Source organism: Thunnus maccoyii, chromosome 4 (assembly GCF_910596095.1).
Source record: "Thunnus maccoyii chromosome 4, fThuMac1.1, whole genome shotgun sequence".
Taxonomy (NCBI): domain Eukaryota; kingdom Metazoa; phylum Chordata; class Actinopteri; order Scombriformes; family Scombridae; genus Thunnus; species Thunnus maccoyii.
In genome coordinates, this window is record NC_056536.1 from 18812393 (window position 1) to 18828203 (window position 15811).

At 39.8% G+C, this 15811-nt stretch overlaps 1 protein-coding gene across 7 annotated transcripts in view; it reads left to right on the forward strand.

Annotated features, from left to right (window-relative positions):
• Positions 1-15811, forward strand: part of cacna2d3a (calcium channel, voltage-dependent, alpha 2/delta subunit 3a) — a 133561-nt gene that overhangs the window by 37448 nt on the left and 80302 nt on the right. For all 7 annotated transcript variants that reach the window (XR_006095790.1, XM_042408725.1, XM_042408718.1 and 4 more), the window contains 2 exons: positions 1650-1766; positions 13148-13207. Coding sequence is in view for 6 of the 7 variants with exons in the window: in XM_042408725.1 (XP_042264659.1) it covers positions 1650-1766; positions 13148-13207 (177 nt within the window). In the remaining variant the exon portion in view is untranslated. The remainder of the gene's footprint in view (positions 1-1649; positions 1767-13147; positions 13208-15811) is intronic.

Here is a 15811-nt window from a genome sequence, read left to right on the forward strand (position 1 = left end):
TTGAAATGGCTTACAATGCTAATACTGTTGCATCACATTTTGCCATATGATGTGACAATTTACAACATGAGACAGAGTAGAACTAAGACTGAAAAAGCATTAGATCGATGCGATCATATAAATAGCTTCAAAGTATTTTTTTCATTATTTATTTATTTGATTAATTGCTCAAAAACAGCAACACATTATGTGTTCTGTGTTCACTTGGCGCTGTTCCCCACCCCCACTACTGACTTTTAGCCTCTCCAAGCATGATGTCCTGGTGCCCCCTATGGAATTCACCCTTATCGAAAGTTTTGGTATGAAGCAGAAAAATATTCTTCTTGTTTGGCGATGTCCTGCCGTTTTTCAGATGATTGCCTAAATCCAAAAGCTGCTGGCTGGGTGTCTGATGCCGTACCCATTTCTCTCCTCCTACCGTGATCTCTCTCTCCTCACCCTGCTCCTCATGTGTGTTGCTGTACAGGAGCAGCTATAAGAGCATGTGTCTAAGCAGGTTGGCATAACATTAGAGAGGGCATACCATTTGATATGGCGGTAATCTTCTGTTAAATCCCCCAAGAGTGAAACACAGCCGCCTCCAGCTTTGCACAGATTTCAAAAATGGTTTTCTTTTCTTTTTCTTTTTTTTTCTTTTTTTTTTTTTTTTGTACAAGTATACTCCCTTGCTTAGATCATTTCTGCTTGTATGTGTGTGTATGTGTGTGTGGCATGTAGGGGTGTGGAATTAGCAAGACTTAATGTCACTGTCCCCAGTTAAGGCGCTGGTTATACTAAGAACCCAAGTGTTGGTTTATAGCAGAATAATGTGATTTAGTGTAGTGCGGATACCAAGGGCAGCGGTGTGTCATCAATGCTTAATGTGTGGTTGGTAAAACTTGAAGGTGGCTGATAATTCTCTTGGCTGAGCTGATTGGTTTCGTTTATATGTAGATTAGTATAGAGAAGCAACTCTTACTAAGCTATATTCCACTTTTGAACCACTATAATGTATTCATAGTACTTTGTAGAATAGTTCTGGGGTTTTTTGTTGTAACTCTTTTTCCATATTTGGTAATTTTATCACTGCTACATCCGTCTAATCTGTATACACAGCACTTATTGCATGCCTGTTCATCCTGGAACATGAATTCCCCCTCTATTGCTCTTCCTCAGGTTTTTCTAAGGGTAGATATGCTGTACAGAGCACTGAGACCAATTTGTGATTTTGGTTTATATAAATAACGTGACTTGACTTGGTGTGTATGTATGTAGAGTATGTAGGTTTATGTTTTTATAGCTTGCTCGCCTCCAGAAAATACCTACAAAATATGAATGCTTTCACAACATAATTATAAGATATGTTTTAAGACTTTAAACTCATGATTTAAGCAGTTAGAATATGGTATGATTTTGACCTTGTTTGGCCTGAGAAATGTTATTTGTCAGATGTGAGCAAAACAGTACTCGTAACATCATTATAAAATGGACAGTGCACATTGGGAAATGCATCCCATAAACTATTACACGTAGTGTTTAGCAAAGTAAAACACGCCTTTTTTTCAGAATCTGTTGAAAATGTTTATTGAAATCAAAACACAGCATGAGGTGATTTAACTGTGGCAGCAGTTGTAACCATGATTACATGAAAATGTGTTGTTTTTTTTCAGAAATACAAAGAGTTTGAGCGGGCAGTGCGGGTGCAGGAGATTGATGGGCTGCGGCTGGTGAAGAGGCTGGCAGAGGACATGGAGGAGATGTTTCATAAGAAAGCCCAGGCAATGAAGGTACTTGTTCCTACCTGAATTTTCATCCCTCACACTAAAACTAAACCTTCCTTAGAATTACTGTTTACATTAGAAACACTCACACAAACAAAATACAATTCTTATAAGAGCACAAGGGAATGTAAAAAAAACCTATTTATAATCTACATTTCATATGCACATTTCATATACAACAATGACTAATTACAAAATATGTTTTTGGGAATTCTATTCCCAGAGAGGCTTGAATTGAAAAAGCAATGGTACTTGACTGAGCTCAGTCACTTGGTATCGGATGTCTGAAGAAGTGCGTAGTGTCACATTGCTACAGTGAAACCAGACACATCATGTGTCCGGTGTGTGAGAGAGAGATATGTGAAAGAGAGGATGTCAGGGTTGAGATGACAGCCAGAGAGAGGCTGTGATTCATCCATCAGTGTCTGTGTCACTTCATTGATCTGCTCAGTCCAAACATCAGTATCTAAGAGGCCACTTTAGGACAAGGCTCTAAACCAAAATTAAACACTTTTTTTTTTTTTTGGTTAGCCCATTTTGCTCAAATTCGACTGTATATCTGGGTGTATGCAATCGTCAGGGGCGTCTTCTGTTTTTAAAAGACTAGTGAAGTGAAGCAGTGTACCAAACAACTTTACTTTACTTTATACATCAGTACATTTCAGATGAATATGGGAATAATAATGATATCGTACTTTTTATTCTACAACATTTATTTGACAACTATAGTCACTAGTTATCTTGAAGCTAAGCTTTTACATACAACACATATCAGCAGCATATAAAATATGTGTTGTTATATTTAATCAATGTAACATCCGAGTAGCATTAACATGTTACTGACACGTGGATGCATTAGACATAATGATTCATATGATAAAATACACTTTAACTATGTTTTGTTGATAATACTTTTACTTTTTCAATGCAGGACTTTCATAATGGTGTATTTTTACATTGTGGTATTTCTACTATCTGTGTGTGTGAGCATGTCTGTGGGTACGTGTGTATTGTAACAGGTGCAGTTCAGGATGTGTCCACAGTGCACTGCGTCTCTGGCTGCAGCTCTAGCTCCAGGTGATAGATCCTATCAGGACAACATGGTGCTGTTAACAGAAATTGGATTTCTCTCTGAGAGCCTGGTCCAAGGATACAGGCTGAAAGGGGAGCGAGGGAGAGAGAGAGAGAGAGAGCGGGGCACAGACAGTGACAACCCATTTCCATGCTTTAGCTTTGCTTGCACCTTTGTTCTTAATTTTACATATGATACCTTTGCCTGCTTGGATTGCATGACCATGCCTGTTTCACAGCGTTACATCCACTTTGAAAGCGTTCACTTCTCCATCCATCCACATGCTTAACAGTCTGAACTGAGCGCATAGTGAAGAGGAAGTATTTCATGCTAATATGAGTCATCTGACATTTCAAAAATATGACTCCTACTCTTATACAGTGATTGCTGGCACAGAAGCAAGGTTCTAATTGAATATTGGTACTGGTTATGTTGTTAGCTCATGTAATAGAAAATGGAGGACTTAATCAGTTTTCTAATAATAATGAACATTGTTTCAGAATTAAACCACCGCTATACGCTTTCCAAACCAGTATTAACTGTATAAACCCATGTAACTGTAATTTTTTCATTATAGAGAGACATGTCTTGTCAACTGGCTGATACACTTACTTGTTGACAAGAGTAATTTTCTTAGCTGTGAGATTAGATGTATTGAATCTAGTTACATAGTTGTCTGTGTGTGCCATCTCGTTGTGAGTGCGTTAAACCCCTGGAGATATGAGGACTCGGTTAGCTAATGGCTTCTCTAAAGCCGCCGGCCCAGATGCTGGATGCCTGATAATTGTTCATCTCTGGGGGTTTTGTGTGTTTGTGTGTGTTTGTCGAGCAAAAGTTATGGGGGTTGATGAGAAGATGAGAGGGAATACTGGTCACTGGGTTGATGGAATTGCACTTCATCAAAGACAGATGAAGGAGGAAGAGGAAGACTAAATGCTATAGGAAAGAAAATCGAAGAAAGTGGAAGAGTGAAAGATAGACCATATGGACATGTCCATTGAGAATTTAACCCTTGACAGCTGCTGCCATGATTCCACTTCACCTCCACCTTTCTCATTTTCTGACAGCTGGTCTTGTAATGAAATGTTAGTCTCAAACACACAATGGAAGTGTCCATAAATCCCTTTCCCTCTTCTTCTCCATCTTTCTCCAATTTCTCTCTGCTTTTATTACCAAAACTCTCATCTGTCTGGCCTTGTGTGCACACCTGCAGCTGTCCTTAAGCATCCCTCTCTCCTTTGTCTGTCTCTCCCCTCGCTGCGCCGCCTCTTCCCATCTCTCTGCTTTTTGCTAAAGTATATGTGGCGCTTCAGCGATTCAATTTCCGTGCAGGCGCTCTCCCCTGTCCGTCAACGTGGTTTTATCTCCCCTTCGCCACGTCGATTCCCCCTCTTTATCACTCGCCGCCACCTGCTGAGAGACAGCAGCCCCTGCTGCTGTAAAAGGGTGCACCTGTAAATGTGTGTGTATGGTAGTTGATTTCATTCTTTTAAAGTGTGTTTAGGTGAAAGAAGGTTTGTGCTTTAATTCTTGTTTGATTTGAAGAGAGAGAGATGATATGGTAGTGAAACATGTTTATAAGCTGAATTCATAGTATTTAAGCTTCCTACCGGTTTTGTGTGTGGTATTGTGTGTGTGTATGTGTGAAGGAGAGAGTATGTATGTGTGTTTAATTGCATTTAGAATTGGTGTTTGATTGTATTCATGTCCCTATTCTCTCTCCATTATCATCTTCACATTATTGTGACAAGCACAGCCTCTTCTCTGTCTGACAGATAAAAAAGAAACTTTAGGCAAGAGCAGTTGTGTTGTGTAGTTGCTTCAGCCAATTTAATTGCAGGTCCACTATTATAGATGAGATAAAAAGGCCAATCAAACAATGTTTCAAAGTAAATATGTGCTTGCAAGGACGTTGTGTGTGTCCTTATGTGCAGCTTTTGTGTGTATACTGGAAGTCTATAGACATGTGTTTATTCCTTGGCTTAGCGAGCATCTTAGCTTGCCATTGTTACTTTTTAATTACTATTACCTTCATCAGTTCCTGAGTCGGTAGGATATTATCACTGTCTAGCAGACAGCAACTCCTCTCCTCTCCTCTCCTGTCCTGTCCTCTCCTTTCCTCTCCTCTCCTTTCCTCTCCTCTCCTCTCCTTTCCTCTCCTCTCCTTTCCTCTCCTCTCCTCTCCTCTCTTCTCCTGTCCTGTCCTGTACTGTCCTCTCCTGCCCTGTCCTCTCTTGTCCTGTCCTCTCTTGTCCTGTCCTCTCCTGTCTTGTCCTCTCCTCTCCTCTCCTGTCCTCTCCTCTCCTCTCCTCTCCTCTCCTCTCCTCTCCTCTTCTCTCCTCTCCTCTCCTGAATAAAGCTTGTCTGCTGGCTGGAAATGGCCACAACAGCAAACGGTTAAAAACAGTGAACATGTTGTTATCAAAGTTGAAAGGCATGGAGCTATTGTAATGTCCTCTTTGAAGTCAAGCACGGCTGTGTTTCATGCGACAAATGCACTTCAAAGCAGAGTGGATGCCTTGCTGCTAGGGCTGTTTCTCCTGTAATGGCATTTGGTCTCTACTCTGTACCTGCTGATATCATTTACCTGTGGCAGCTACGCCTCTGTAGTCTTCAACATGATTACCAGTGTAGAGCAGAGGAAGTCTGCATGGGTGTATGTTAAAAATAAAAGGCATACACAGGACTTTAAAATGAAATTTCTCTGCCAGCAAAACCTCATATGAACTTTAATTTTCATTTGCTGACATGCACAATGAATTTAAAATACAAATATGGCATTTCAACAAGTCGTCCTCTGCAGGAGATGTTTTGAATAAAGATGCGTTTTCTCTTATTAGCAGATAAGCATTTAATGGAAAATTCTTGTTTACTACAATTTTCCTAGTTTTGGTTTTTGTCATTTCAGTCCCAGAGTAATGACAGCATTGTACCCAACATGTTAATTGCTGAGAACATGACGCCATGGCTAAAACAAACTCAAATGGGGCATGAAACACATGCATTCAGATGATAATAAAGGTTTTAAACAAACCTCCAGGTTAACCAAACTTATTTGGAAGACAAAATGAAATCTAAAACCGAAACTGTCTATTGTAAACATCCACATCATAGACTTAACATCCGGTTTCAAATTTAGCTTACTGTACCTGCCATAGCTTGGTATGACGCATACGTTTTTCCTGTGCAATGAGGATTATTCCTGACATTTCAGGTGCCCTTACTTTTGATTTCACCTCCTAATAAAGTAGTTTGGAAATTATGGCCAAAACTACAAAAATAAGATCCAAGTTATGAAAAATTTACCACAATAGAGCTGCAACAATTAGTCAATTGTTGATGAAATCGATTAGTCGATTGACATAAAATTAATTGCCAACTATTTTGATAATTGATTAATTGTTTCAACCATTTTTCAAGCAAAAATGCCAAATATGCCCTAATTCTGGCTTCTTAAATATGAGAATTTGCTATTTTTCTTCAACATATGTAACAGTCAATTGAATATCTTACAATTCTGGACTGTTAATTGGACAAAACAAGCAAATCAAAGGCATCCCTATCCTCTCTAAGAAATGGTAAATGGCATTTTCACTATTTTTTAACATTTCACAGAGCAAACTATTAATTAAGTCTTTTTGTCTGATATGAATTCTCTCCCTTAAACTGAACAGAACTGAACAGCCTTTTTTTATTCCTTAATGCACACATATATGATATACATATATGAGAGCTAAAGTAGCTTATCCCTGATTTTGCCTTTTTAATTGGTGTATAGTCCTGACAGGGATTATTATGGTGTGGTCCAGCCCTGCAGGCTTGTCCTGCCCTTTCCTCCTGTCTGCCCTCCTCCCTGACACACCACACTGCCATGCTGAGCTCACATCACTGCTCTCCTCATTTCCTTCATTTCATTAGCTGTCCTCAGTCCCAGATCATTGTCATGTCCCCCTCTCTGTGTGCGTGTGTGTAAATGTCTGTTGAGAGTGATGGCCAGTAATGACAAGGCAGAGCCAGCCAGTAGATGTCAGGACAGAGACAGTCACTTCCTTCCCATTTTCTCTGGTTGTTTTTCTGTCACTATGAAATCAAAGCTAGAGGGATGGAATTGTTTTCTAGAATGATAAAATGAGGATGTAGGCAGGAAGGATGGGAAAGTCAAATGCCAAGAAAAAAAGTTCAGTCAAAAGTTCAGTCTAAGTGAAGAAAGTGTAGAAATGAGGAAATACAAGGCAAAAACAGAAGGATGGCAGAGCTGGGTTAGGCACTTCATATTCCCTTTCAGTCAGCAGAACTGCTGAGAACTTGTAAAGTATTGATTATTGTGACCTGATGTTTCAAAGCACACTACTCTCTTCTCTCTATCTGTCTTTCCTTCCCTCTTTCCCTTTCCCTTTCTATCTCTCTAACCATGCTCTGTCTACTTGGCTTGTACCCAATCTAAATGTGCAAAACAGAGGAAGCAAAGTGTCACAGAGCACTTTTCCATTTTGTTGATGCTGCAACTCTCCCCTGGATGGTTTGACAATATTAATTGCTGTCCCCATTGCTATTGATGGGCTGACCTGAGCCGATTCAGCCCAGCTCAGGCCTCGAAGGATCAGGCCTCTGGCAGAACCAAGACCCGCAGGACCTGCCCTGATCCAGTAGGCCAAGGCTTAGTTTGCATTTCTTCTTACAACTGAGGAACACATCTATACATCTGGCCAAGCAGGAGCCTGCCAAGTTAGTCAAGTACGATAGCTTACTGTACTTTTTTCACATAAGGTCACACAAAAAGAATTTTGAAAGGTACGGACATATTTAGATGTGAGGAAAAATGCCACAGCTGCTATCTGTGCTGATTTAAATTTAGACACAGTTTTGAATTTCTGATCTTGATGAATTTGGGTCACTGTTGGTGAATTGCGCATTGAAAAATAACTCTCAGGGCAAAATGTTCAGATCTTTTCGACAAATTGTAACTCCAAAAGATGATTAAATGGAAAAAAGAAAAGTTCCAGTTAGTTTTAACCCAAAGTACAAATGCGTGCTGAGCCAACAGCAGACAGTACCTCTGGGAGTCATCGACTGTAGTCTTGTTCTCGGCTACCTCGGTAGAACATTCAGAATCAGGCCACTGCCCTCCCCTCCTCTTGGTGGAGGGAATGTGCCGAGGCAAGGCTTAATGTACTGCTTAAAAAAAAGTCCTCGACTTCCGCTAGCAGTCAATAATGTATGCGACTCCCCCGTCCACTCGTCTTCTGCTTCTCTGACAGCGGTTGTTAGCATAGCCCAGCTGTATATGACAGCCTTTGCTAACTTTCATGGCTTTAGTGTTGCATTCATAATGTGTAGGCATTTGTTAAGGTCAGCGCTTTCAACCATCAGGAAACCTACCACACAGCAGGCGCAGTGCAAGAACAATAGGCCAATCAAGTTGACAGCTAAATGAGGGGGATCGTTTATGAACTTTTGAAAGTGTAAACAAGCTGAATCCTTTGTCAGGCAAATCATAATCACAGGATGTCAGATAATGAAAGGGGGTAGATGAGTGCAAATGTCAGTGTGTGTGTGTATGAGTATGTGAATTTGTGTGTGAATGGGGGAATGTTGGCATGTAGTGTAAAGCGTTTTGAGTGGTCTGAAGACTAGAAAGGCGCTATATAAATTCAGTCCATTTACCATTTACCATTTTAATTATAGGGAGAGACATTGCTTCAGCTTACACTAGGAAACTGGGGTAGCATTAGGGAGTTTTTCAGATTCAAAACTTGGGTCCAAACCAGTCTGAAGCAAGGATGGACCCAGTCCTGATTAATGTCTACATTTTTACCATGACATATGAGTCTAATTCTTCAGAGATTTTCACAATGTGATACATACATCTTGTTGTGGCTGACATTAATGTCAATAAATGTCATACTTCAGGCTTTTTCTTGTTAGGATACAGTAAATTCTCTTAATGCTAATTTCTTCTTCATATGCATCATTTTCTTTGTCAAGCTGACTGCTCAAAAATATCACAGAAAGTGTTGGCAAAGCAGGGGGAGGGGGGCTAGATGTCAACACGGCACATTTTTTCCTGTGGCCTGATTTATGGAGTAAAAACAAAACAATTGGCAAATAAAATGAGCATGAGAGAATTAAAAGAAAATGGAGCCTTACCCAGCCTAGACCTGTCAGGTCAAGTCTGATCAGGTTTGTGCTGAGAATCAAAGCTCTGTAGTGAAGACAGAGACCAGCAGAAGCACATCAGGGATCTGTAATCAGGTAGAGATGCCAGACTCTTCCTCTAGTGCTACCAAATCTAATACAGTTACCACAGCAAGTCTTGTTAGCTCTGTGTGTTCAGCCTTTACCCTGTCAGCTAAAGTGAAGGCTTGTGAACGTGTTAGTTTGTGTACAAGTGTGTGTGTGTGTGTGTGTGTGTGTGTGTGTGTGTGTGTGTGTGTGTGTGTGTGTGTGTGTGTGTGTGTGTGTACGTGTGTGTTTTCAGGGAGACAACAGGGCCTGCCTCTCTCACTGTGTCAGTTTAATTATTGCTGTCATCTCGTACCAAGCCCGAGCCTCGACAGAATGATTTGAGAAGAAAAGTCATTTCCTCTCTCTTTTTAAACTGCATCATACACTTTGGCAGGACCACCTATTGACAAAAAAAGACATGGCAGGCTCATTTGAATATATGCGAGACAGACACAAACACACGTAGACAGACGCGGCACACAGTTGCATGTGCCCGCAGAAACACAACATGCACTCAAAAACAAACACACCACCTGGAGTGCTCATCCTAGTGATATGTTGGAAATTCACAGGAGTGAGTAGTACCTACTTATCTCTAATCTGTTTTCCCAAATGAAAAACTCCCTGCAAGTTATTTTTACCCCAGAGCTTTAACTCCTATCTTCCTGCATGGTAAGTTACACTACATGCTAATGTGTCAGAATAGATTATACGCAGGTGGGACTCAAGTGTTTAAATGTTCTGTAGTGTGCAATAGAGATGAAATTATCATTGGCCATGTAGATCTTACTGTATTGCACAAGATGTTGTGTAATACTTAAAGCTAGTTGTTTTTGTGTACATATGACAGATTAATAGACTCTATTTTGAATCACAGGTGAGTTTCTTTAAAAAAAAAAAAAAAAGAATAAAATTTTACATTTTACAATGTAACAACAATATTTTCAGTCCATCTCACAACTGTGCTATGATAGATTCGCACATACAGTCCATGCATGTACTCTAATTCAATCCGATTTCATCACACGCACAGTGACTCGCATACTCTCACGTTCAAGTGATTGACATTTGCAAAAGCGGCTGGAAGACAGAATAGGTCAAAGGGCTAATATCTTAACACGTGTCAACGGAGAAAAATATTAACACTCACATGTGCACACGCAAACACACACAACGTCACCCACTCACCAATGCTGAAAAGTGTGTTTCTATCGACACCGGCTTCACAGGCAGCATCTGACATTTCGCTGGGAGTGTGAGGCTAAGCGTTCAGACCTTTAGAGAATGTTATTCTCTCATTCCTCTCTCATCCTCCCTTTATTCCACCGTCCTTATCTCTGTTTGTTCCTAGCGCAATGCTTTGTTGTGGATTTTCCGGGAGATGCACCTGCCTGAGGTTTTGTGGTGTCTCTCAATGCCCGGATGCACACACACACACACACACACACACACACACACACACGCCCTCACATATAGTTTCTTGCTCGATTCCTTCAAACATCTGAAGAAGTCCAGGCCAGAGAGGACACAGAGGCGTTCACTGTGTTGCTTGTTTTCCACTCGCAGCCTATCAGAGACCAGGAGGGAAACAGAGCAAATTTATACATTAATCGATAGCCGAATGGTATCAAGAGCAGAATGATATGCAACGATATGTGATGGCCAGGTGTGTTGCTATGGTGAAGAAAATGATTGGCCGAGCTCTAGATTACAGTGTACGCTTCCCAAAACAGCCTGCCTGCACACAGCAACAGCACAACACACATACGCACACACACACACACACATACACACATGGCTCAGCTGAAATAAGCTGGCTGATTGCAGTAGTTTTACGGGTAAAGCCATTTGAATGGAAATGTGAAATGGAAGTGCATTACCGAAACTCATAGACACCAGAGCCAGCTGTGAATGAGAGAAATTACTTGCTATGAGAACATACCATGCATATCACAGTTGGACGGAGAAAGAAGTGCTTATGTCTGTGTGTGTGTGTGTGTGCGTGTGTGTGTGTGTGTGTGTGTGTGTGTGTGATCCCTCAGAGTCAAGCTGTTTCTCAAAACCCAAAACCATTCCTTCAGGCCCTTTATGTTTAGCCTCTCTGAAATGCTGCTGTGTGCCAGATGTTATTACCTTAGACTTCTTTTTGATATCTCACACGCATGCACATTTGTTAATTGGCAGATTATTTGATAATGAAAATAATTGAGTTTGAGTTTATTTATACAGGTTAAAATCAAACAAATACAAACAACAAGAAAAAAATCAATCAAGAGGAGGGAAAAGGTTTAGTATGCTTATGGATTACCTCTAAATAATATACAAACATAAATATAAAAGAAAAACAAAGTCAAACTATAAAAAACAAATGGGATTATAAAACCAAAATTAAAGCCTTTTTTAAAATATGCTCTAAAGGACTTTTAAAAACGAACAAATTTGAACCCGATGACAATTGTAGTTTCATAACTTTGGACCCCTGTATCTGATTAAAAACTGATTGTCAGATGTTTAGGAAGATGAAGATTAAATGATTGTCTGGTTGAGTGAGAGTGAATCTGAGTTAGTTTCAAAAGGAGACCTGTTGATTCCAGTGATTTGTAATAGTTTTATTCCTTGAATTGTATCTTATATATATATATGTAAAAGTGCATATTTGGAAAATGGTAATCAGCAGTTGCAGCCTAATTTCATACACACACATACACACAGCACACACTCACTGTTTGCGCTCAAAACATTCACTCACTCCTTGTGTGTGTACATGCAAAAACTGCATATTATTGTCTTGGAGATTCCTGTTCTTGAATGGACTGTGCCTCTCAAGGAAGCCTGGAGTGTGACATTGGATTCTGACTCAAATTATGCTGCGATTCTCTGTCCTGGTTGCCACCTAAACAAAAGATGCAAGCCATAAAGCAGGGAGAACTTTACTTTAAAAAGGACTGCAACTTACATTTCTCCATGATTATCTTTTATACTCATTATAGAAGGTTGACAGGGTTCATGTTGCCACCTTTTGACAGAATGCCATTTTCAAAAGATGATCGTTCCCATAAGAGAGCGAGAGAGGGAGAGAGGAAGAGAGAGAGCATAACATTGACTTAGAGGCACACAGATACCCAAAACACCCTACGGGCATACACAGCAGACGATAGCAACAAGAGGGTGATGATTGTGAGTGTGTGTGTGTGTGTGTGTGTGTGTGTGTGTTTGTGAGAGAGAGAGAGAGACGGAGAGAGAGAAAGAGAGAGTGCATGTGTAAAACAGCAGGAACTGATGATGGAGTTTGTTGTGATAGTGTCCAAAGAACCTGAGGCAGCCATTACCTCTACTGCTGAACCATTTAGGAAAATAGCCTCTTTTCACGAGATGACCAAATGCCTGTCCGCTATCTGTGTCCTTATATGTGTGTATGTGTGTCCTGAGGTATTTTACTGTTGCTCTAGTGCTAAGGCAGCCCAGTGTCACGCCAAAGCATGTAATACACCTGCGGATCCACTAGAGGATACCGTGATAGGCAAAAGGTGGACTTAGCTGCAGGAGACCGCTGTTCACTTTTCGTTTCCGACCATAACTACGATTGCCATGGTGTTTACTGTTGCCATGATGACAAAGGTGATCTTTCCTAAACCCTAACCAAGTGTTTTTTGTGCCTAAACTTTACCTAACTTTAACCAAAGCATTGTCACATCATAAAACATCATTATTTTTTAACAGTGATTTGAAACAGCACAAACAAATTCTGTTGTCCTGCAGATTACTGCCGATAGATGTGCCATATTAGAAAACACTGCTAATTTACACATGTGTACTTTTCATGCCTAGACGAGGAAAAACGTGACAATGACATGGTGTATTACACGCTTTGGCGTGATACCAGGTTGGCTAAGGGGTACTTATAGAGTCAGTTGTAAAGCTACTTTCTGTTTGGATGTTTCTCTACCTATTATTTTTGACCCACTAATCAATTTAGTTTTGTACTAAAGCTATTATATTTCTCCTCTCCATCCTTTTTCCCACTTCTTCTCCTCTCATCTCCTCACCTCTCTTGACCTTTACACCACTCTTCTCTGTTCTCCTTCTACAGAGGCTGGTAGAGGCTGCAGAGGAAGCCCACCTACAGCACGAGGAGGATCCAAACCTACAGGTGTGTGTATATGTTTCTTCTGGATCTACAGTTTATACTGTCCACACACACATCATTACAATCAACATGTTCATTCCTTGTTCTTGTAAGCTCAATAATTAATTCATGCCCAAAATAATTAATCCTCTCTGAGATTGGTGCTCAGTGAGAGAAAAGGCCCAGCAAATGACAAGGGTCTCAACAGAGAAAGACGGAGAGAGAAGGCATTAGGAATCTTGTTCTGTAGTCTGTTTCGCTTGTCTAGGCTAACAGTCTTTTCTCTTTAAGAAGTGTGTGTTAGTCCACATTTCTCTATAATCATATTGTCAGCAAATGTCTCGGTCTGCCACTGTCACACTGTTAGATAGTCACAGTCCCACAGCAGCTGCCATAATAAACATGAGGGTTTTTTTTTTTAAATTGATGAGTGTGCACAAGTTGTGCACAACTAAACCTTAACAAAAATTCTGGCCCTAACACTTAGATTTTGTGATTTACTGTGCATTCATGGCTCCATCTACTTTTTAATGTTGAGTGATGGGATTTATATTCTGTGAATAATTAGAGCTGAGCCATTTCAAACAATCGCAAATGTAAATGTTGGGTTTTGGTGTTCAGTGGTGTTTGCCAGGACCTATCATCTATTTTGGTAGTAAAGGGCAGAAGTTGAATAGGCAGAGATTGTAGCAGCAGTTGCTTGCAGCAGACATTGACTAGATGTTTACACTTATTATCCCATAAAGGAAAAAATCTGCTTTTTTCACAACATAACTGTTAATTTTGTAGTTGCTTATATTTCTAAAGTTGTGATAACCTTACCCTGGTACACTGTTCACAGTCTCAGTCTAGTCTGCTGCTATACATTGTCATCTGTCATGATGAAGTAACAAGTGAACCAGCTGTAAATATTAATATTATGACACAGACAATAGTAATGTAGGCCCGAACCTGAGCGCAACCCAACGTATGCATGTGAAAACATGTTGGACATAACTCACTTGAATTTGTCAAACCTGTCAGCTCATGATGGACTTGGGTAGAGTTAGACACAGATGAAGCTAATATTTAAGGGGAAACTCTGGGGTGATATTGTCCAAATCCTTAGTCTCAGCTGAACACCATCTACTTCTCAGTTAAGGCATTATGACTGCACCTGCAGCTGTATATTATTAGTAACAAAGATCGAATTGTATGTGGGAAGTATCTTTTCTGTTTTGTCAGAGGTGAAGCAATTAATACTCATGTTTTTGTGTCTGAATTTACATAAATCATTAATTATTTGTAGTATTATATCACTGTCATAGTCCCACTCAAAAACTCAACACATTTCAAATTATTCTCTAGTAGTTCCACCCTCAGTTCTGCAGACTTGGGCAAATGCATTCAGTTAATCATATCTGTATACACACCCCCAAACCCAGCCTCTGCTCTCATGGTTCTGCCTTAAATCCATTTGAGCAGCATTAATTTTTAGAGTGCAGCCTTGTAATGTGTGTATGCGTGTGTGTTTGTGTGTGTGTGTGTGTGTGTGCGTGTGTGTGTGTGTGTGTGTGTGTGTGTGTGTGTGTGTGTGTGTCTGTGCACTTGTTATGTCCTAAGTGTGCGCATCATGCACATCTCAGAACTGAGTTTATTAAAGTAGGAGGAGCAACAGCAGGAACTTGAGTTTTAAAGAGAAAATATGATGCTAAGCCGACTTGGGAGTATTTGCTACTAAACTACTTATAAAGTCTGTGGCGTGTGTGTTATGTGTGCCTGTGGCGGTGAGTATGTGTTTACTTTGTCAGCTCTTTAAGGCATTACAGTGAATGCCCTGTGGTTTTTTGCTGTCATGGGCCATTAAAGAGGATCAATTACTAAATTTAACCACTGACTGCTGTCTTGCTCTGAACCTTCTTCACAGAATGTTCTTTTCATTTCTTCTCTTTTTGATCACCTGCTTGATTCTCCACTTGCTGTGCAATGTCCCCATGTGCACTTAAAGGATTATTTCACCTCCAACAATGCTTCAAAGAGGAGAAAGACCTTGCTATTTGGATTTAGACCAGGATTTGTTGTCCCATTTGGTTTGGATGGTGTATGATTTTTAGCATTTAACTTGAACTGTTGATCAGCAGAAGAATAATCAGCAACTTCTTTGATAATCGATGATCATTTCAGTCATTTTTAAAGCAACAACTCCAAGCATTCTCGCATCTCCAGTGTTTTAAAGTTTCTTTGTTTTATATCATTGTAAATTTAATACGACTGCAACTAATTATTATTTTCATTATCGATTAATCTGACAATTATTTTCTCAATTAATTAATTGTTTGGTCTATAAAATGTCAGAAAATAGTGAAAAATTACAATTTCCCAGAGTCAAAGTTGACGTCTTCAATTGTCTTGTTTTGTTGGACCAACAGTCCAAACCCGAAGATGTTCTGTTTATCATCATATATGACAAACAAAACTATCAAATCATCACATTTGAGGTGTTGAAATCATAAATATTTGGCATTTTTGCTTAAAAAATGTCTCAAATGATTATTTGGTTATCAAAATAGTTGGCCATTAATTTTCTGTTGATCGGCTAATCGATTAAACAACTCATCATTGTATCTCTAAAATCTAATATCTTGTTTT